This window comes from Rhea pennata, chromosome 8, assembly GCF_028389875.1.
Source record: "Rhea pennata isolate bPtePen1 chromosome 8, bPtePen1.pri, whole genome shotgun sequence".
Classification (NCBI taxonomy): Eukaryota; Metazoa; Chordata; class Aves; order Rheiformes; family Rheidae; genus Rhea; species Rhea pennata.
In genome coordinates this window covers 29,901,936-29,924,043 of record NC_084670.1, presented here as the reverse complement: position 1 = coordinate 29,924,043, position 22,108 = coordinate 29,901,936, and the positions used below count along the sequence as shown (strand labels likewise).

Genomic DNA, 22,108 nt, shown 5'->3' with positions numbered 1-22,108 from the left:
AGATGACCCTGGCTCCTCTGCACCACAGCAAGGGTGCAGGGACCATTTTCAGCACAAGAGCCGGGATGGGACTGCACTGGAGATACCTGTGGTCTTAAAAGAAGTGAGCCACTGCACATGCAGGTTGAAATAGCAGTGACAAGCTCACTCCAGGGACTGCAACCACTATGACAGAAGGAGTTCGTGATGGTCACATAATGAAAATGCATTTTGTTAATGGCCGCACCAAGGAAGCACAGCACTACTTATAAACACAAGGTTCCCAGAGTCTATCCTGCAGCTCCCCTTTGGCAAGCACAGAAGAGATATTCATCCAAAAGAGGTCACCACCCTTCTGCTCCACACCTTGCACAGGCCACAAAATGCTTTCCACTGCTCACAGAGAGCGCTGAGCCACAGACAAGTGATCCACCTCTCTTCAGGGTGCCTAAAACCCCGAGGGCACTAGTAGCCCTGCAGGCACATGGCCACTCCAAGGCAAACCCCAGAGGCATAAGCCTTGCTGCAGACAACCTGGGTTGAGGCATCAACATCCCAAACACGGACAGAGCCTGACCTGCTCTGGTTTTACACACAACCAAGGCAAGGTTAGAGCTGTTGGGGTCTCACCTCTTGCCTGCTTTTTGTGATCCTCTGGTTACAGGCTGGAGCATGGCATCTCACCAGGCTCCTTCTGATTTGCCCCCCCCCCCCCCCACACACACACACACCATGCCAAGTGCCACTTCTTCTCCATGTGGACTTGAATTCAGCTACTGCATACAGAAATCACACACTAGCCCACGACGTTGCTCTGGGCACAACTCCTTACTAGCATCCCCTGTGCTTCTTCAGTTTGCCACAGCATCACTGCCAGGTCTGACACCACAGTGTTACAGATCAGGAGGATCAAATATCCCCCGGGGGAGCAGATTCCTTATTCAAGTGGGGAAATAGGTCACCACTGGCAACAGGGGAAGATGCAGGTCTTTCTTCTCCTCTTCCTGCTAGAGTCCCTAAAGCTGAATCTCGTAGTCCCAGACCAGCTGAATCAGGACAGCTGAAGAGTGGGCTGAGGTTTGTTTTGTCAAGGGTGCACTTAGCAGGGTCTGCTGGGAAACTTCAGTCACCACTTGAGCAAACACACTGACAGCTACCACACATCATACCCAAGAATCTTATTTGAAGGCCAGGAAGGTTGCTCAAATCATTACACGGTCGAGGAGGTGTTTCCTTTTGGGACTGTCCAAGTGTGCTCGCAGGACTGGTTTTTAGAGAGGAGAGATTTCATGGAGAACCCAGCAGGAGGACAGCAAAGCCTGAGCTGTAGAGAGGAAGGGGCCGGGAGGCTGTGTCTCCATGGAGCTCGGCAGCAGTGGGACGAGCAGGTCACAAAGCAGCGCCATGCTCTAGAATGTGCCCTGCAGCATCAGGTCCCCTGGGCACGGCAACATGGCGGCCACAGGTGAGTTACCTGTCCTGGAGGCTTCAGCTTCTACAAGCCCATCTCAGCAGGGAAAAGCCCTAGGATTTGGAAGCCTATATCCTGTCTGCGACACAGTTATGCTCTGTGCTTTCACCAAGGTGGACATTTTCAAGGGCATCCTTCCATCTGTAGGCTGCAGCCTTCTTGTGGCAATCCACTCCCCTCACATCCAATCACTTAGAAGTGAATAAAACTTTACAGGATAGCAGGAAGTCTTGGGTACTAGTAACCCTGGCTCTGGGATCCTGGGTAGACACAGTGTCTGCAGTGAGTCACTGTCACTCTAATCAGAGCCCCAATCTGCCTCTAGCCTAATGACTGGTGATTTCTAGGAGCTTCTGCCACCTGAAGAGCAGCCCTCAGGACATCAGCATACCAAGGCAGAGAGGCTGGAGTAGCTGCATCAAAGCACAACCACCACTTCCTCATCACACTAGTGGGGTTGCTCCTAGGGTCTGGGTAAGGATGGAGGAGCGCAGCTCCTCTCCTCCCACCCACAGTGACTTTGTCTTGTCCCACTGATGTTTTTTCTGAGAGAACAGCTTTACATTCTCTAAATAATCTGGTTGGGCACCCTCTAGCTTACAGTACAGTAAAACCTGGAGCTGATGCAGTTTAAGCTAAAGCATTTCAGAGGCTGCCTCAGATCCAAATCCTCCCCTGTGTGCACAGGTCAGGCCCATACCACATATCCCCTATCATTATTCTGGCTCCTCAAAACTATTCTTTTGGTTCACGAACGTGTCATACCTGATAACAAACACACCAGGTAATTTTCTCTTCCTCCCCTAGCAACCATAGCCTCTACGAACATGGGGGTTCTGCTGCAAGATGACGTTTTTGTCGACTTTTTCAACACATTTCTGAACCTTCCCGTAAGTTTACTCCTCACTATAAGTCCCAGGATGTTTCTGAACCTCTCAGATGAATTTTCAGGCTTCTGTGGTGTCAGAAGCCCCAGGAAGTTTGGGGATACACCACTTACAGGCTGGTGAACCAGCAAAATCTGTGGCACTCAGCTTGGAAGAGGTGGTTGAGATAGAGGTCTAAAAGGGAAGATGATGCCCTCCTTCTTATGGGGGACTAACTGGAGTAGCTGGGATCTACGCTCCCCTGCTAATCTTCATCTCTTTCAGCTCTCCCCTTTTCTTTTGATACAGATTTTTGGCCAGACACCCATTTACATCAGCAGCATTGGCCGGTGGAACCTCTGGCCAGAGCTACCGAGCCACCTGGTGAGAAGATACACCCCCCCCCCCTTCATGAGGCAGGAATCCTGCAGGGGAGGGAAGAGGGGTGAAGGAGGAGGCAGGAAAGGGCATCAGGCAGGGAAGCAGAGAGACAAAAAGGCAGTTTCGCATTGCTGAGGTGACTCTGACTCTCTCCTATCTGTGCAGCTAAGGGATTATTTCCAACCCAAGCATCACATTCCTTCTGAGCTCCAGGAGGCCCTGGTGTTAGGCCAGCCTACAGGGTCAGTCCAGCACTCAGTAGACATTGGTGGCTGGGCCTCAAGAAGTGCATGTGCGCGGCAGCAGGGAAGGAGGCCACTTGTGTCCAGGGAGTCACGAGGAGCAAAGTCCTATCAACCTCCGAATTGGCTTAGCCCCCCTCCCGGGTGTCCTTCTTTCCCGTGGCCACAGGATGGCTTGCTGTGCTCACATTCCCTAGCAAAAGGGACCCTGCATTTCTCCTCACTGTCTGAAAGCTGCTGTTCCCTCCTGCCTGGGCTCCTGGGAAAGAGGCAGGCTGCACAGAAAAGGAGCCCTGTAGGGAAACCTGCAAGCCCAGGTCTAACAAGCAGCAGGTTCCTGGGTAGAGTTGGCATCAGCCTCCCAGGGACCCGGGCATAAGCAACAGCTCAAATGTCCCCATCTTTCTCCAGTGCAGGGGATGTCTTACACTGCCGTTTAGCAACAGGGTACCTCGCCTGCCTACTTCCCCCATGGCGCAGGCCCGTTACTCACCCTCGAATCCTTAGGCAAGAGATGGCTCCTCTCTCACAGCCTTCTCCTTTCCTTGGGGTACGGGTGCAACGCAGGATCCCAGCCTCCCGGGTTTATTGACTTGGTTGGAAAAGCACCGGCTGCCTCACTTCTGCAAATCCAGCTTGTGCCTCCACTTCGTCCTCTGCCAGAAGCTCCTCAGTTTCATTCGGTCGGAGGAAGCAGGTGAGTCATAACGACACTGAAGAAATCGGAGCAACCACGCACGGGGCGGCTTTGCTGCTGAACGGGACTTCCTTTCACCGCGGCTGTCTCCGTCCGGCACCTGCCGAGTACAGTGGGAGGCAACAAAAGCGCGCGCTGCGGCTCTGCTCCCGAGACATGCTTCAGGGAGGGGGGCGACCTCTGAAACGCAAGCGTAAAAAGGCACTGCGGGTCCCATTTTTAGGAGCGCAGCAGCTCCTAGGACAGGCTTGCCAAAGAGCTAATGGGGCTTTACCTCTCAGCCTTCCCTGGAGGTGAGCTGCAATAGCTGCTTGACATCAGCTGCAGGATTTCCCCTGTGATTCATGGGCAAAGCAGGTCTGGAGAGCAGGCTTGGACCCGTGCTAAGCTGTCACTGTGAGCATAACCTTGGGGTCCTTAAATCAAAGCTCACATCTCTCCGGCAGCAGTGTGGCCACAGGGACCAGCAGGTGGAAGACTCTGGCCTGCACGTTCACAGCTGTCCCCTCCAATCTCTTCACAAGCAGAGAAGGATTTCAGCCCAAATTTGGCTCATCTTTTCAGTACACGGAGAAGTTAGAGTATGATATTATCAGAGAGTATCTACAGGCAGGAAGTTGAGATTATGGCATTTCCAGTTTTCTAACAGGCAAGGTTACCCAGGCTTCAGCACTTCATTGGATTATGCTCCTCTTCTCTAGTGTTTCCTATGCTGGTAAAATACCCTGCTGGCCTATCCCTTGGGTTGTCCTATGGGCAGAAAGTCTGAACTGTGCTCAGAGACTTACTCCTAAAAGTCTTTGCTGCAACTCAGTTAAGCATAGTTACAGCTGCCCTTCAGGTTGTGATGTTAAGCAGAGGCTTAGACTCAGGAAGTAATTTCAGGAAAAGAAGCAATTTATCAAGGCCCAAAGGCTTGCTGCTTTGCTTTTTCTGAATGCATTGCTGCTTCTTCTCCAGCTGGGTTTAACACCAGGATGAAGGAGTCCGAGAGGAAATCCCAAGTGCACGCAAAAAAGATGGAAATTTGCAAGAGCAGGAGGCAGGATGGAGTAGCTGGGCAGGTTATCACGGGCATGAGCAGATCCCACTGCATCTTACCATCACAACCCTGTCCAAAACTCCTATTTCCATGTGATTCACCGGGCTCCTGGCTTGTAGCACTGCTTCGTCCAGGGTCAGGGAGGGGCACTGAAGGATGCTGGTGGGGCTGAGGGACCTTCTTGGGGGCTGTCCCTGCACTCACCCTTGTGACACTGTGCTCTGCACTCTCTCTCTGACAGCAAAACTGCTGAACTGGCAGAGCGCTGACCAATGGCTGCTTGAAAAGTGCATCAGCGGGAGCCGGGGCATGTGGCGGTTTCGGGCCTTCGTCCAAGGACTGGCAGGTGGGCACGGGGCACTCTCTCAGCCCTTTCTCAGTCAGCTGCTGCTGATCTCCCCAGCAGGATACCAGCATAGAGCTGGTGGACTGGATAAGCACTGGTGAGACACAAGAAACTATTATCTTAGACACCACTCCGGAAGACAAACCAACAGCAGAGCTGCAGCTTGGCTGCTGCAAGCCGGGGAGATGGGTAGCCCTGGCTCTTCTCTCTACAGCTCCTTCAGCTTCCTTCTTTGTGCTTTAAAACGAAGGATACTTCGCTTCTCAACAAATCTTTCAGGGACTCCCCCTCCAGCCCCCTTCCTCTGTCTCTTTCGGTCTGATCCGCAGGGGAAGAACTAACCAAGTTCTGGCTCACAACTGAAAGGATTCTGGGGCTCGACAAGTCAGATGCAACACAGAGAAAGCTCTACCTGTCCTTGCTCCATGCACTGAAGGCCACCCACCTGAGGGAAGGTTCCAGAGTTATCGCTCTCTGCAGGACACCCATTGGTAAGAAGCATCGGAGCCAGTGACGAGCAGTGCCCTTTCAGGGGGTCTGACGTTCTGCTGGCTGATCCCAGCCTTCCTACAGCTCCCCTGCAGAGATGGGGTACCACCACTGGTACTGCCTGGCTGGGGAGCTCCGCTGGCACGAACAGCCTGGATGGGGCTGCCCCCCAGCGTAATCCTCTGTGTCCGTTTCAGAGCCAGTACAGGAAATCACAGACTGGCGCAGGCAGCCTATTAGCACCTGGAAGGAGACCTTAAGCAAGATGCAGACACTGGCCCTGCTTAAGATTCAGAATTACTGGCTCCCTAACTTTTTCATTCACTGCAAGCTGAGCATGGAGAAAGAGGAATCGTGCTGGCCTCTTCTGCAGGAATATCGTGAGCGATTACTGGCCAACGCACAGGAGCCAACAGGCTCTTTTAATGATCTCTTTACAATGCATATTAAAAAGAGCCAGGCTTTGTCAGGGCCCTACTGCAGCAAGAAGGCCAAAGAGGAGATCTGGACTCTCACCAAAGAGGGAAGAGTCGCCCAAGAAATGAAGATGCTCGGGAGTTTTGGGGGGCAATCAGAAAAAAAGCCAGGGCCAGCCAGAAGCATGTATAGTTCAGACACGGAGAAATCATATCTGGATGAGGATACTTTGGACCTGATTTCTCAGCAGTCAGAGCATCTTGCAGACACTGCCTTTGGAGACAAAGGAGGAGAGACCTCTCCCAAAAGCTCTTGTCCTGACATAGAGCACTTCCTTCAACTGGAAGAGCTCTGTGAAGAGCAATTGCTCTCTGACATGCATTTCTCTACACCGGTTGTCCAGCTGCCATCCCTGCTAGCCCTGAAAAGGCCAGTCAAGTCCTTTTCCTCCTTAAGCTTCCTTGCTTGGGCCCTGAGTGCTGAGGGCTGTGCAGGGCAGCCCTTCAGGGAGTTCTTGAAGCGCAAGGAGAGACCCATGGAGACTTGTCTCCTGGACCTGTGGCATGACCTCGAGGATTTTCTGTGCGTGGTGCTGGGCTGCAGCGGTGAAGGAAGTTTCTTGCTGCGCCATTTGATAGGGGTGAGGATATGCAAGACTTACCTGGAAAAAGGCTCCATTCATCATCTTCCCCTGGAAATGAGGACTCTCAGGAACTTGCAGGACCGCCTGCCTTCTGGAGAAGTCACTCCCTGGATATTCAAAGCCCAGGAGGAGATTTGTAAGGTACAGAGTGGCACTGGCAGTGCTCAGGCTGAGGTGTACCACTGGTGTTCACTTCCCTGGGTTGGTGGGAGGACTCAGGGGCTGTTTAAGAAGATAGGTGCTTGAGTTCAGAAATAGGGCACAGAAAGGAAAAATGGAGATGAAAGCTCAGGAAGGAAAAAACTTTTAGTCACAGGTCACCTTCTGCTAGAACCGGTAACCAAGGCATGACAGGCCAGCGGAGAGGAGCATCCCCAGTTGTTTGCTAGGCTGTGAACCGGAGAAGAAACAGTCATTTAGCAGCCAGTGACCTCAGTCATTAGACTCATGGGCCAAGGGCCTGGGGATCACGGTACAGCAGCAGTCCTTTCCCATCTGAGTCACCAGTTCCAGCACAACACAATTAAAAAGCATTTATAACCCAGGCGTTGCTGGGCAGGCCCAAAACAGAGGGTATGGTGGGATGGGGAGCTGGGGAGGCAGCACCAGCAAGCCCCGCTCTGCTCTGCCTTCACGACGGCCAGCAGCAGCAGGAGAGCAGGGCTGCGGGAGCCCACTCCCAGCCCCATGCTCCCTTGCCACATGCCCCTCGCCGGCCGGCTCAGAAGTGTGCACCACTAAGAGCCCATCTTGCTTCTTGCTCAGGTGCTCGAATTCTTCTATGACGAGTTTCTGGCTGAAGATGATGAGACTTTCCTTCAGTTTATGGTAAAGAGGACATGGTGGGGGCCAGGGCAATGCTTGCGGGCATGCAGGAACCGGTGGGGTCTCAGAAGGAGACAAGACGGATGGGAGGGAAAGCCCTGCCACTGCAGTGGTTGTACACCCCATGGTGTCCATGCTGCAATGCTGCCTAGGCATGGGAATAAGGCAGAATCTGCCCTTTTCCAGCTCCTCGGAGCAATGTTCCTTGGCTCTTCCACCACAACTTCCCATAACTCAGCAGCCATAGTCCTGTGTCGCAGGCACATAACTGACAAAACACTTCTGGGAAGAAATTATGTCCCTTTTTTCCTTGCCTACAGTAAATACTGCTGTAAGTCTGACTCATGGGCAGACACACATGCATACGGTCCTGTCCCAGAAGCAGTGCCTGGCCAGCATGCCGGGGAAAGAGGGCATGAAGCATTTCGGCCTATGATTCAATTGCACTCAAGTTTTCCACATATTTTTTCTACTATGTAAAAGAGTGGTTTAAGGAAGCAGAGTCACATAAGCACACGTATTCCGAACTATTTCCCTTTCTGGCACTAGAAATCACGCTATGGCTTCATACTTCTCAATGGCCTGGCCTTACACCATGAAACCTTCTCACAAACAGAAAGCCCACAGCATCCCATCTACTCAGGGTCCCCGCAGAACTTGTACATGCAGCTTTGCGCCATGCAGCCAGGATGCACATCAGCCAGTAGGGTTAGTCAGGGTCAACGCCCAAAGACCTGGCTTGCAGAGAGATCTAGGCATCTCAGCCAGTGAGAACTAACTGCTTACAGAAACACCACTTGGCATCTGTCAGCTCCTGACCCTGATTCATTAAATTCTCTCGGTTGTAAGTTAATTAGCTGCCCAGGTTTTTAAGCATCCCTTAGCGAGGAAATTACTTTTCAGAGCACAGACCAGGTCTGGAAGTGCACTTAGCACTTCAGCAGGTGCCGAGGGCATGCTACCTGCAGGACACCATGCCCTAGGCCAAACTCTTTGTGGGTTTCACTTCTCTGGTAGCAGTTGAATTGCTCAGGGGCTTAGCAAGGTTATTTTTGGTGCTTACTCTCAGCAGCATGTAACTCAATCAGAAAATTGCCACTCTTAGCCCTCTGCTTGGTGAGTCATGCCAAGTGCTTGCCAGTGGTGAAGGGCCAAAACCTGCAGACGGATCTCAGCAGCACAGTCTGGCTGCAACAGGGAGGTAGAAAGGCACTCCCAGGGCCAGAACCCGACGCAGGGAAAGCAGCCAACCCAAAGGGCATATGAGGTTACCTGTCTGCTGCTATCTTCTCAGTTGTTTTCAGCCCTCTTGGCTGGCTGTTGGCCTCTTCAGGAAAGCCGTTGCCTTTTCCTGTCTGACCAACCTAGAGAACCTGCTGCATACCCCTGTACGTTCCAAAAACAGGTAGACTTGAGCCAGCTTTAAACAGCTGCGTGGTCAGGTTTAGGGCCTGTGCTGAGATCTGTACTCCTGCAGACTTCTTCCAGGCATCTTAAAGCCAGAGTGGAGATGCAACTTGGACAGATTTGTATTTCCCTGCCTAATAAAATGTAATTAGGGCTGTTTCAGAGTATATCCTAATCATCAGCTGTTTTCATGGAGGAATTTTTTTCTGCTTGACAAAGTAAACTACACTAGGTGAGCTCCTTGAACTGTGAAAGTCCTGTGGCCAGTGGCATCTGAGTTGCAGTGAACTACAGGCTGTATGCACGACCTTGGGCAATCACATGGTCTGCAGTGAAATTCTCTATGTATAAAATGAGATAACACTTCTCTTCCCCCCACACCTGGTTCTAGGGAGAAGTAGGATGGGTTATTTAGACTACACAGTGCCTACGTCTCCTTATACAGCAACTTGCAATATGAATTTCCATGCACTACTGGCATAAGAAAATAATAAACTCTGAGCATTGGCTAGAGTATCCAGACAGAGTATCAGCTACCATCAGAACTCTGCCTGCCCCTCTTAACACTCTATAGCCTTGAAAATGTTAAGATCTGATTTTTTTTCTGTAACATAGAGGACACCCAAAATGCAGTTAGGCTACTGTCTGCAATGCTGGAGCAGTTCCTCAGATGGGGTATGTGCTCTGTGTAATTCCCCTCTGCTCTTCTTGCTGTAGTCCCCACAGAGCAGTTTCCTGATGCCCAAGATGCAAGGACACACTGTTGGGAAAGATGAACATTTCCTCCTACTCAAGCGGATAAATGAATCCTTGAAGCTGAGCCAAGCCCTGTATGGCATGAGGGACTTGGAAAGTCTCTCCTCTGAGCACTGGCAATTAATTGCCACTCAGGACCTCCGGAAAGGGGGCTCAATCCAGGTGCAGCTGGAACCTCCCGTGTGCAGGATCGGTAAGAGGAGGCTCTGAATGCCTGCGGGGGCTGAGATTGACTCAGGCAAACAAAGCACAGTCTGTGCATCCATATTGACCAATGCCACTAACAGACAAGTTTTGGCACATGGCTGTTTTTTTTGCTGTATGTGGAGTGGGTTGGGACAGGCTATCTGAGAGCCATGAGCTGTAATCCAAGCTTTGGCAATGACCTGTGGACCAAGTTCCCTCTTGTCAGCACCAGAAGCAGCACATGGTATGTCCCTGCACCAGCCTGGGTCACCAGGTCAAATGGATTCTATAGCAGAGAGAAAATGAAATTCAAAGCCAGGAACATCCACTGTCACTACACTTCCATACCTTGACCTGCTCCTGGGGCTCACCACACTGCTGTAAAACTTCCACTTTGTCTTCTCCCGTCCTCTCTGGAGAAGAACATCAGCCTTCTGAGTACCTGCCAGTGCACGGAGAGTGACAGCAACCTCCTGTAGCAATTCTTGATAATTTATAGGGTCTTGGTCATATCTGAGAAACATAGTGTCATTAGTAAATGATGAAAAAAGGACAGAGAAGGAAAAAAGGGTGAATAGTGATCACAATACAGCACTCCAAGTAAGTGCTGGTGGGCTGTCCTAGCTAGCAGGAATGAACATTGGATCCATCCCTTCTTCTCTCCTTTATCTTATACAGATTTCCAGAAGATGACATTCGATGAGCTGGCTGTTAAGAATCCATTGCTGGCTATGGATCTGCTAAGCGAGAATTACAAGGTTTTCTGTCTCAAATTTCCATCCCTTGGTGAGTCGAGTCTGGGCAAGCTAGAAGCATGGCAGGCCCACAACTGGCACACCCTTGAAGGTGTCCCAGTGTACCCTAAGGAGACAGGGACAAGCAGAGGTCTTCCCCACTTGCATACCATCATCTGGAAGAATGTCTCCAGAAGGAGAGGGGTCTAGCCATCCTTGAAAGGCATGTTCTTATGGATGTAAATCCAGCCAGAGGGCGGTAATGGGCAGGCTTCTCTTAAGCAGATGCCAAGGAAATCAAACCATGCAGAGGTAAGGAATTCCCACAGTATCCAGCATCTCCTGAGTCGGCCTCCTGAGCATGCCATCAGCATGTGAAACATCAGCATGGTCATTCTGGGGACAGTCTGAGCTTCTTTTGAGTCCTCTGCTCTGAGGACAGCTGCGAGCAGGCTCTGGGCATGATCTGAGGAAAGGGCCAAATCTGTTCTGTCCCAACAGCCTTTGACCTCAAGCATGAAAAGAAGAGGACCTTTCCTGTGAGCAGAACCAAAATAAACGTGCCGAAGTCCACTGTTGTCATATTAGAGAAGCCAGCTGTAAGACCCAGGTCTGGCTCTTTACAACACAAGGCTTTGCTATTTTCTGACATTTCCACTCTCTCGGGAAGCAGATTTTTCCCAGTACTTTCCTGTAGTGTCAGTGATCCCTGCTTCAGAGTTGGGCTCTCTCAGATGTAGACATGGGTGACTTGTGGGTCTAAGTGGTAGGGTAACCAGGGAAGATGATAAAGGAGAAAATATTAACATACCTTCACCCCACAGGCCAGATGTATTCCTCGTATCTTGTGCATGTCTCATGAACTTGATCCTAGATAGTTCTCTGACATTCCACCTATGCTTCAGCCAAGCAACTCCCAAATTCCAAAGAAGTGGTTAAAGATCACCCCTGACTGTGCTTAAATCTCTGTCCTTGTGGACTGTGAAAATGTCCCATAAAATCCTCTACCACCCACTAGCAAACTTTTGCTCGTTCTCAACATGTATGATAGGGAAGCACTATGCCCTCCTCTTCCCACCAGTCCTTCCCTCATGGTACCCCATCCTTACCTTCCTCCTCCCTGTGGTCTCTGAATAGCTGCCATGGTTCTGAGGTTCTTGCAGGTTCTGAGGTCTCCAGCACAGAGCTAAAGTCCTGTCTCCTCCTCAGTCCTCTGGTTAAAGCCCCCTGTTCTGACTGAGACCAGCTCCTCTGCATACATAGCAGCAAAGCTGGGAGTTGGGTGTACCCACAGCAAAAAAGCAGCAGCTTGTCAGGAGAGTCCCACTCTGGCTTCCCAACAGCTCAGTGGATGGGCAGGGAAGACAACAGGCTATGCTCCACCAGTACCTTCGCTGGTCCATCTGCTTCACAGATTAGGCACCCCACTGGTCCACGAGTTTCTACCTCTTCTTCAGGAGTCTCTCTCATTGAAGAGACAGACATACAGGTTCTGCCTCTTTTCTAGGGCACTGGCAGCACAGAGAGCATGTCTCCTGGTATATCCTTCTCTGCAGGCACTTCATGGAAGTATTGCACAACCCTGTCCATTTGGAGTTCTTCAAGCAGTTCCTCAAGGAGCACAACACAGATGGCCCACTGCACTTCTGGCTGGCTGTGGAAAAGCAGGTCACAGAGACCAACCCCAGGCAGCAACGCATCCTCATCAACAACATTGTCAGAACATACTTTCATGCTAAAATCCCAGCTGGTATGCACCCTCCCACCCTGTGCTTTACTTGAGTCATGGTGGAGCCCTTTTCTGTCTGAACTGGATAGACACCAACCAGTTCTTCCTTCCCTGTCCAGTAGAGTACATGTTTGCTGAGACCTTCCACTGCCACCTATATTTCTAGGAAGGTTGTCTACTTCTTTAACAGCATCTTTGAAGAATTGCAACCTGTAATTCCTGCAGTGGCAGAAATAGCACTTCCCTGCCTTGTCTCCTTTAAATGTCCTTTTAGGTGTTTCACTCCTGAAGTATGCAGTTAGCATGGTATATAAAGGAAAAAAGGATGAGACAACCATGTTCAGCAAACAGCAGGTAGAGCAGGCAGAGATGGGGCACGGTGCCACTTGCAGATGTAAGAGTAGGAAGAGCTTTTTCCTGGTGGTTCTGGAGTGGCTGGCAGTAGTGGGCAAGCAGTGACTGCACATCTCTTTCAGAGGAGCTGCTGGACTGCTCTGCTTCTATCATCAGAGAAATAAGTGAGGCCAAAGTAGTCAGCTCTGCTATGCTGATCACAGCACAGACCTTTGTCCAGAAAGCAATGGAAGAACGATGGTGAGGACCTGGCTCAGGCTGCCCAAGGCTGGTTTCTAGATTGCCCGGGGGTTGCACAAACACATTCTTCTTATGGGACCCTCTAAGTGACAGGTAGTGACTGTTACATATTTCCATATTAAGTGTTAGACAGTGTGTCCAAATCCCAGCCAGGCCCTCACGCTAATATAGCTGCCATCAAAGCTGGTAATGGATTTACCTGTGCAAGGACAGCAGGTTTCATCCCATAAGGACCAAATTACTGCTGTGCTTTAGGACCCTGGGTTGGAGGAGGGTACATGCTACAGATAAGCAGAGTGGAAACTCCCAAACCTGCTGCCTGCAACAGCAGAGACCAAGGGAAGGGATTCAGTCCCAAGTTTCTTCCTCCAGCGCCCTCTACGAACAAAAGTCTTGTGGAAGCCCAAGACATACAAGCCTGGAGATCCCTGTCAGCTACTCCCCACCATAGCTGCCGTTCCACCAGCCTCCCCTGCCACTGTCCTGCTGGGGTATCTGGCTGTTGTTCATGTTCTCTCTCTGATCACCCATCTGGTAGGTTTATGGACTACCAGGACCTGTTCCCCCCAGACAGTATCTGTGAGCCTCGCCTACTTTTGCGACACGGGATGGGGAAATTCAAGAGAGATGAGCTGGTAAGGAAAGACTCTCTCCTGGAAGGCCTGGGTTGCTGTCCAGGCAAGAAAGAGAGATGTTGCTGATCAAGTGGCAGTCACCTAAGAGGTGAGGGTGGGGAGTGTCAAACTTGCAAGGCACCTGGAGGGTTGCAAAAAAGCAGATGATAGCTAAAGCTTTAATTCTGTGAGCTCTGGTGTGGAACTGGAGCCCTGCTCCACACAGAAGTGACTAGATTTAGCCAGGACTTGCCAACTGTTTCACAATATCGCCTATGAAACTCAGAGTCCTGAAGCCCTGAGTGAAACCCAGAAATGCAAAGCTGATGGCTGGGTCACAGATCCCACTTCCAGGACTGAACTCAGGTGCTCAAGCTCACGGTGGCAGGTCTGAGCAGAAAGGGCTCTGCCCCAGCCCAGAGCAAGCTACCACAAGATCACACCCCGGCCCTCCACTGCCCGGGCTCCTGCGGGGCTCTGGCGCAAGCTAACGTGAGCTGTGCTATGTCTCCACAGAGGAAGGCCTGGGAAGCCATTCGTGGCTGCGTCAAGAGCATCTGCAAGTTCCGGAGGGAAATGAACAACGAAAGAGCCCGTGCGGAGTTTGAGGACTTTCTCCGGAAAGAAGTAGGAAATCGAAAGGAAAGTATGTCTAGACTCCTGCCACCTCCCTCTGCCCCCTCCCCAAGACAGCCCTGGGTTTAGGAAAGGTAAAGGAGGAAGCTCGTGGCTTATCTCCCATCCCAATATCCTCTGCTGGCGGCACATAAAGAGCCAGAAAAAGTGGTGTCTCGGGATGACTGATATTGCTGTGCAGAAATCTGCTCTGAGTGAGCAGATGATGGAAAAGATGAGAGAGAAGAGGTACAAAATGAGGTTGTCTCTCCTAGGTGAGTTGTTATGCAGGTGGGCATTTAGGCTGACCCTTGACACCTAACCACAGTGCTCCTAAGCATCCAACGCTAGCTTAGAAAAGAAGTGGCCACCTTCTTCCAGGCACTCCAGGAACACCAACACTCTGGCGCTGCAGTCGAGTGATGAGGCCCAGAATTTCACACAACACGCACACACGCCTTCATGCAACAGCTGGCTTTCTGACGCTGGTGGCTCACCTGCTGCCCCTCATTTCTCTAAGCCCATGCGATGATGCCATTGCACATCTCTCACACAATAACATAAATGCAGCAGTTTGCATCCCTTCCCAAGAACAAGGAGGCTACAGTGAGACAGGCTTGAAATAAACCAAAGGAGATATTTTTTCATGCAACAGGTAGCTGACCTATGAACAATTTGCCAAACGATAAAGATCTTGAGATTTTATGCAGGTTTAAGAGAAGACTGGAAAAGCTGGTGGAAAAGAAATCTACTAAAGCTGCTAAATAAACAGAAACCCCAACTAGCTCAAGAGGCCCCTGGGTGTGAAATACTTGGAAGCTAGAGAGTATTATATGTGGGGGAAGTAACAGATGTTTTCCCTTTCTATTTCACTAGTCATCTGCTTGAGAGGGGACATAGCATATGCATTGCGCTAGGCAGACAGATATTATGTAACCTACTATGGTCATCCTCCATGAAAACAAGGAACAAAAGCACTTCACGGGTGTGAACGGAAGGGTGGAGGGGGGGGAGATTACAAAGCTAGGGGGAAGGCTGGACAAATTATTTGCATATAGGAAAAGCAAGCACAGGTGAGATGAGAAAAATCAGGATTCCTCAGGATCAAATGCCCAGTTGGCTTCAAATCCAGCGCTGGACGAAGCAAGAAACAGCACCTCTTCTCCCCTCTCAGATTTGCCCATCAACTTGACACAGAGCAGCAGCACTTCAGGCACTTTCCACTCACATATGACCCCTGCCAACATCCCACAAGACACGGAGATGGTACTAGTGAAACGCCGCCTCTTTAAGAACCGGCTTATTACTGTTAACTTCCTCGTCAACGATCTCCACTTTTATCTGGAGACTGACAAGTAAGTCCTCCTTTCCACCAGGTTGTCAGGTACCACCAAGTCTCCTTTGGCTCAGGAACCCAAACCCATCTGTCAGATAGTGCCTGTCCCAAGGCAGGGGATAAAACCTGGTTCAGTGATTCATTAGCACACACTAAGGTCTACACTGCCACACCTAAACTCCTATCAGCACCTCTATGCAAGGCAGGTGTCTGAACATTAATCTTCAGCATAAGGCACAACCAAAGTCTCACCTCCAAAGGTGAGACTTATCTAACCTGCCTGTGTTCACCTGTCCTTGAACCCCAAAGAAACCTCCATTTCAGCCAGAAAGAGTTTCTGTGTGTGTATCTTAAAAACATCTCTGGTTTGACAGTCCCAAGCGATCTAACCTTCTACCTAAGCCTTTCTTGACATTGATTGTGGCATTTCTCCATTGACCTCTTCTGGTCCTGTGACAAATCTACAAAAACAAGCTGTGGACAACACACAATAGCTTAGCAGTTATTACACACACACGTGCATGAAACCAGGTTTCAATTCCCTTCTCTTCCTGAAGATGAACAAACATAACATCCTCTAGGCAAATGCTGGGACTAGGAAAGCGATAGAAGAGGGAAGTGGCTTTTCATCCCTCCTGTTAAACTGTTCCACACTTTGTGGATTGATTTTTCTGGCCCAGTAAACACTAAACTAAGCAAGAGTTTGATTCTAGACTAGCAGTGAGAGCACTTTTCTCAAAGCAGGACACAAATACATGTCTTCACAGGTTTTCCAAGCTGGCTGATTCAGCTAAAGCTCTAGCAAACTGCAGCAAGCACCAAGACCAGGAAATTGCCTTCCTCAAAAACAAAGTCACCATCATCAACAATCTCTTTCTGGACTCTGATATTCCCCCCAAACTGCGGGTAAGAAGCTAGGACCCACCCAGGAAGCCTGGAGGCTGCTCTCTGTTCATTGCTTAGGAACACTGAGAGCAGCTGCCAGCAGATGTGGGGAAAGAGGAACTGGACAGAGGTTTGAATCTGCTCTAACCAAGTGTGCTCCAAAGTTTCAGGGCATGCTCTAAGGGCTGGAAACTTCTGCTTGGGCTCTATGGGACGGTAACTCATCCAGCTCAAGACATGCTCTGACACTTCACCCAGACCCATTCAGAACAAATGCATGGGCACAGAGACGGTGCGCTCACCTCCCTGATAGAGAACAGCCATTGCTGAAGCACCAGGACGAGCACTGCACTCTGATTCATTCCTTTCACTCTACAGATGTCAATGTCACCGTGACCCCCTCCCCACCACACTGCAGCAGCCTCTTACCCCACAGCATGCCACAGTGTAGCCATGACTCTGTCAAAGTTCCCTTTGGACAGCACAGCATAGTAAAATCGGCCCTTGCGTTCTGGACAATCAACCAGGACGTAACTGGTCTCTTCAAATACACTCCTGAAATGTAATGCAGTCAGGAAGAACAACTTACCTCTGGGGTCCCAAGAGTGCCACAAACAGCTTTGTTTAAGTGAGGTCTCTTCTGTGGCCAGGTGAACATTTCTGAAGCACAGAAAGATTTAATCTGGAGTTTATCTTCCAAGGAGATACTGGACCGCAGCCTCTACTATGGGGCCACAATTGTCATCTTCCCCATCCTGATGCACTTCTGGAAAAGGTACTAATCCCACTTTCTTGAACTGCCAGAGGCTGGGTGGATGCCAGCCTCTATCCAGCAACATATTCTGACATAATGTGGATGCAGACAAGATGCTCTCGAGGAGCTCAGCTGTAGAGGCCTGCTGCCTTTGACTTTAGCATTTCTTATGCAGGTTCTGCATCAGGAAGGCAATGAAGGGCTTCTGGGTTCCCCGGAAAAGAAGGACGCCAATCTCTTTGCCCATTAAAAAAACCTCCTCCAAATCACCTATCATCTACAGTACAGGTAAGCTCAGTGCCTGTTCCCCCTGCACCACAATTGTCCTCTCAGTCCTGTACTTCCAAAGCAGAGGTTTCCAGACCTAGGTTTCTGGTGTCCCAAAAAGGTTCATGGAAACCAAAGTCCACAAAACTTCAGCTGTGGAAACCAAAGTCCACAAAACTTCAGCTGTGGTTCCCCCTACAAGAGCTAAACTCCCTCCAGTGCTGGAAGCAGCCTTATTGCTGCTTTTCATTTGTGCTTGATGCTACTTTCATAACACACAAGCTTCTTGTAGGACATAGACCTGATGGTCCAGCTGTTACTCTAGTACCTCTATCGAGGGAATGTTTCTAGAAAAAAAGAGGGGAAGGGGGAAAGTAATTCTCAGAGAAGAACCAAAGCAGCCTGGCTGAGTCTTGCCACAGAGTTGAGCTTCTCATCTCTAGTTTGATCCCACGTGAATTTTCACTGAAATATTCTCAATCCTCACATCCCCTAACATGTCTTTGGCCAGCCAGCTGACCAAGCAATAACAACATTTTGGCCGTGCCAGTGCTATACAGTGTGCTCTGCCTCTTCACACAGCTTTGAGGCTATACGTGGTGCAGGCCTGCTGGAGAATGGATTGTCTTTGGAACCATTTCCTCCTGTCAAATTCAGTCAAAATTGCCCAAAGGGTTTAGATATTTCTTTTGAGAATAGAGAAGTGGGTGCAGAGAATTCATGAGCAAAGAACAATTGCATAACTCATTTACTTCAAAAAACAAGTTAAAAATACTCACTCCCCTAAAACAGAAATTTAACCAACCAATCTTTTGGGTTGTGAATCAGATGGGAGCAGGAAAAAGGAGAAGAGACTGCTCAGAATCGAGCAGCCATACGCCAGATTTAGCAACATTACATCGGGGATGCTTTGAGCAGCTTGAATGGAGAGAAGGTTTCTTTAGGATTTGAGGAGATGTTCATTAAATAGTAGACTGACAGATCTTATATGGACTGGCTAATATCTGAGGAAAAAGAATTTTTCCCTCTTCATCCAGTTGTTTACTTTCAACGTACTAAAGAATGCTAAACTGTGAAGAAACACAAAGAAAGTGGTACTAAGTACTGTCATTCCACCTACTAACTTGGATTCTTAACTGAATATTCATCTGGAAACAAATTGATTTTTCATTTTCCCTTTAATCAAAATAGACATGTGCTAATCTTGCTTCGATGGTGGAAAGGATATCAAATATCTTGAGTTCTGCTCCCTGTAATTTAGCACTGTCAAGTTTTGGCCAAAAGACTTACTTGTAAGTCTTAGATATGAACAGCAGATGTTTGAGTCACTGCTCAACAGCTGAACTAGGGCAAAAGACCCCAGTGTTTTTTTTCCTCCATCACTGTAATCGCAAAGACAAGTCCTTTAGCTTAAACCACTCTCACATCTGGGGTTTTACCCTCAATAAAAGGAGATGTTCAGCATGAGTCTCCACTTTGTACAACTGCTTGATATAGTCTCTGTGCTGAGGTGCACAGCAAGACATACTGATGCCACGGAAAGAGACATGTAATCTCTCAGAACTATTATTTCTGCTGCCCTATCCTGTGTCACTCATATTCAGCCTAGCTAACTGAGAAGAATCGGTGCTGTCATGCCTTGGCATGAGAAAGCCAAGACAGCTGCAGGATACAGCACAGATTGGCATCTGCTTTGTGTCACCTGCCAACTTGCAGGTCAGCTCCAATTGCAGCATCTATGTTGTCTGCTGGCAGCAAACCAAAACGACATGCAATCCAAAAATAGCTGCTGCTTCTGACGGCACCACTGATGCATGTGCCACTCTTTGCTTGGAGAATTTTTCTGAACCTTATCACACTTTTACAGATAACTTTTATCTAAGAATCTTGCTTTTCTGACCTCTGAGGAGCTTGCTTTTCATCTACATAAGATTGGTTATGTTGTCTTTATAAGGTAATAAAATTGCTAGAAAAGCCCTCTTATTGCCCATGTCTTGCTTTTGTCTTATGTTGAGGGCTGGCTCTTTGTACAGAAGCTGGTCATGGCACCGCTCTTGCTGCCTGGGGGAGCAGTACGGGCACAGTTAATAGGATGCCACACTTGAATTCATCTTCCAGCTGGTCACCAGGTGTCAGTGCAGCACTGTTAGTGGCTTTAGATTGCTGGCAGTGAGCAGAGGGGCTATCTTCTGCTGAGATGGACGTATTACCTGAACCCCACGTCTGATGTGTGTGGTCACAGCACGCCTCTCAGGAGAAGCCACCCCTACAGGCACAAAGCTGGGAGCACGGCCGTGCTTGGGGAGCAGCTGGGTACGTGTGTGTCCTTGTCTCTCCAAATGTCGTTTCATTCAAAAGGGAGAAGGCGTCCCCCAGCCCTCTGCCTCGTCCGAGGGCGTGGAATGGGCCCTCGCGTCGGACAGCAGAGCAAGGGAGCAGACTCTCCGGGGCTCACCCGCTTACTGATCCTACCGCTTCCTCTTCTCCTCACTAGGTGACTGCCCGGTCATTGAATTCACGCTGCTGAATGGGATCCAGGTCCTGCTGCCCCAGGCTCAGAAGGAAAAGGAACTGTCCAAGAAGCAGAAGGGTGAGTAGCTGCAGAAACCAGCATTTCGCCTCTGCTGTCCTGCTCCAGGAAAGGGAGCTGGGCTTTCAGGGCTCCCTTCCATCACCTCATGTCAGAGAGTTTGCACCTTTTGTTTTTCTCAGCTTCAAATGAAGTTCTCCAGAAAGGACAGTTGCCTGGCAAACCTGCATCTCCCATCCTGCGACACAGGTGGGTAACTGCTAGGGCAGCTCACACTGGCCACAAGTACTGGGGGCAGACTCTCCTCTAAAACCTAAAGGTAATTGGGTGGGTCTGTGCAGGTTGCTGGCCAACCCCCACAGTCTCCAGGCAGACGTAACTGGAGTAAAGACATCTCTGCCTTGCTGCCCTCTTGAATTTGTACCATGGGTACCAGCAGATCCACAGTCAGTGCAGTGACTGTGAGAAAGCAGGGGGGAGGAAAAAAAAATATTGACATTGCATCCTAAGCTCTCAACTAGACCTGACATTCAGAGGTGCCAAGAATCCACCACTCTTGTTTACATGGGAGGTGGGTGAACTTTGATATACCAGAACAGTCAAAAGGACTAAGGGCTTCAATTCTGGCCCGCATCTAGGGATACTTTAGGGGTAGCTCACATTGCATCTGTTTACTCAGAGCCAGCCCAGAGGAAGGTGACTGCTAAAGAGGCAATGGTCTCTCAGGCATGGGAAAGCCCAAAGGGTCTAGGGAGAAGCATATGGAAACAGATTGTGGACAGTGGGAAGAGGCAGCTGGGATGCACTGAAGCTCATCCCACATCCGAGGACTGACAGTGTCCACAGCAACACTGTCATTGTATGGGTCTGGACAGTATTTTCTTAAACCTATGGCCATTCCAACACAACTGTGTAGCCTGGGCTGGGCCAGCAGTCCAACTAACACTCCTTTTCTTTTTTCCTTTAGGCAGCAGACTTCAGCTAAGAAGTAGCTAAGAAGTTTATCTAACCCATCCCGGCCTTTCCTCTGTGTGCAGCATCAGCCTTTGTGCACATGGCAGCTCTTGCTCGGCTCACAGGCACATTGTGAGCCCACACAGCTGCGCTGAAGCCGGGTGTCCTTCGGGAACGATTCACCTTAGCAAGCCTTGTTTTGCATAGCACCATCCTTAGGGTCTTTAGTTGAACCAGTTTGTAAAGGAAATAAGCAGCAGTTGGAAGTCAGGTGTATTTGTGTTGCCCAGCAGGTCAGGTTTGGCATAGGGACCAGTGAGTCCCCCAACTCCAGGTGGGCAGTTCCTGCTCCCACCTCTCAGCAATCTCTCTCATTAACATATACGAGAAATCTGCAGTTGCTGCCCTTCTCCATGCCCCAAAAACACGCACCAGGATGTCACTATGTTGTTTGTCCCTGGGCCAGACCTTTGTACCCTTGCTGCTCCCATAGGTAAAAATATCTGTACAGCACAGCTTGGCAAAAGTGATGTTTGAGTGTGCTTGATCTCTGCTGCCAGAGATCCCAGTGCAGATGAGGCTAAGGGAGCTCACAGCAGCCCCGGTTCCCTGGTCACCTATGCCTTGGCCAGGCTCTTAGCAGCAGCAGTGGTGGCTGCAGCTCTTCTCCCCTCTCACAGAGGCAGAGGGAAGGGCAGGTGCCCTCACTTTATGTTCCCACCGAGTGGAGCAGGCTTGGGCTCCAAGGAAAGTGGGGAGCCCAAACACACTGTGCACTTTGCACTTAATCATCAACAGCACCTAAAAAAAAAGAGCAACTGCCTGCCCAGTAACGCAGAGTGCCGGCTGCTCGGATCTCCACAGCCACAGCACAGCACGGCTCTACACATTTCTCCCCAAGGAGATGAACCCTTACCTGTACATCTATCTCCTTCCCCACGTTCAGCTGCAAAGGACTCCGTTGCTCATAGCTGGGACTCAGAGTAAATAAGTCAGGCCATGTGTACACCATAATGATACATTTGGGGCCTCCTCCCAACAAACTTGCCAGGTGCATTTTGCAAAACTAACACCCAGATCAGACACTCAACTGACCCCTCTGGAAAGGTTGCTTTAGACTGCCGTGGGACTAGATAAGGCCCTGAACGAGCAGGGAGCTGCTTGCTGTAACACCATTCAGTGCTTAAAGCCAGAAAAGAGTGATAGCAAATACTCTGCCTGAGGAACGGTGTCCTCCAGGACTGCTACCTCCAAGCAGTGCATCAAGCCCTACCACAGAGGGAGCAACGTTCGTTGCTGAGGATTTAGGTTGCTTTCCTGTTGCGTGGTTTCATTCCCGTTTCCTCAGT

The 22,108-nt window shown here is 49.9% G+C and overlaps 1 protein-coding gene across 1 annotated transcript; it reads left to right on the top strand.

Moving 5' to 3' along the window:
- The first annotated feature begins 1,431 nt into the window (after positions 1 to 1,431).
- RGSL1 (regulator of G protein signaling like 1) lies at positions 1,432 to 20,797 on the top strand. Its single transcript, XM_062581679.1, has 22 exons — positions 1,432 to 1,444; positions 2,258 to 2,340; positions 2,626 to 2,700; positions 3,507 to 3,636; positions 4,920 to 5,024; positions 5,354 to 5,534; positions 5,742 to 6,714; positions 7,339 to 7,401; positions 9,523 to 9,754; positions 10,426 to 10,533; positions 10,983 to 11,091; positions 12,038 to 12,231; positions 12,687 to 12,804; positions 13,343 to 13,439; positions 13,935 to 14,064; positions 15,208 to 15,388; positions 16,137 to 16,275; positions 16,905 to 17,029; positions 17,184 to 17,296; positions 19,740 to 19,865; positions 19,988 to 20,054; positions 20,773 to 20,797. Exons 1-22 carry the CDS (start codon positions 1,432 to 1,434, stop codon positions 20,795 to 20,797), a joined length of 3,387 nt encoding a protein of 1,128 aa, XP_062437663.1.
- The last annotated feature ends 1,311 nt before the right edge of the window (positions 20,798 to 22,108 follow it).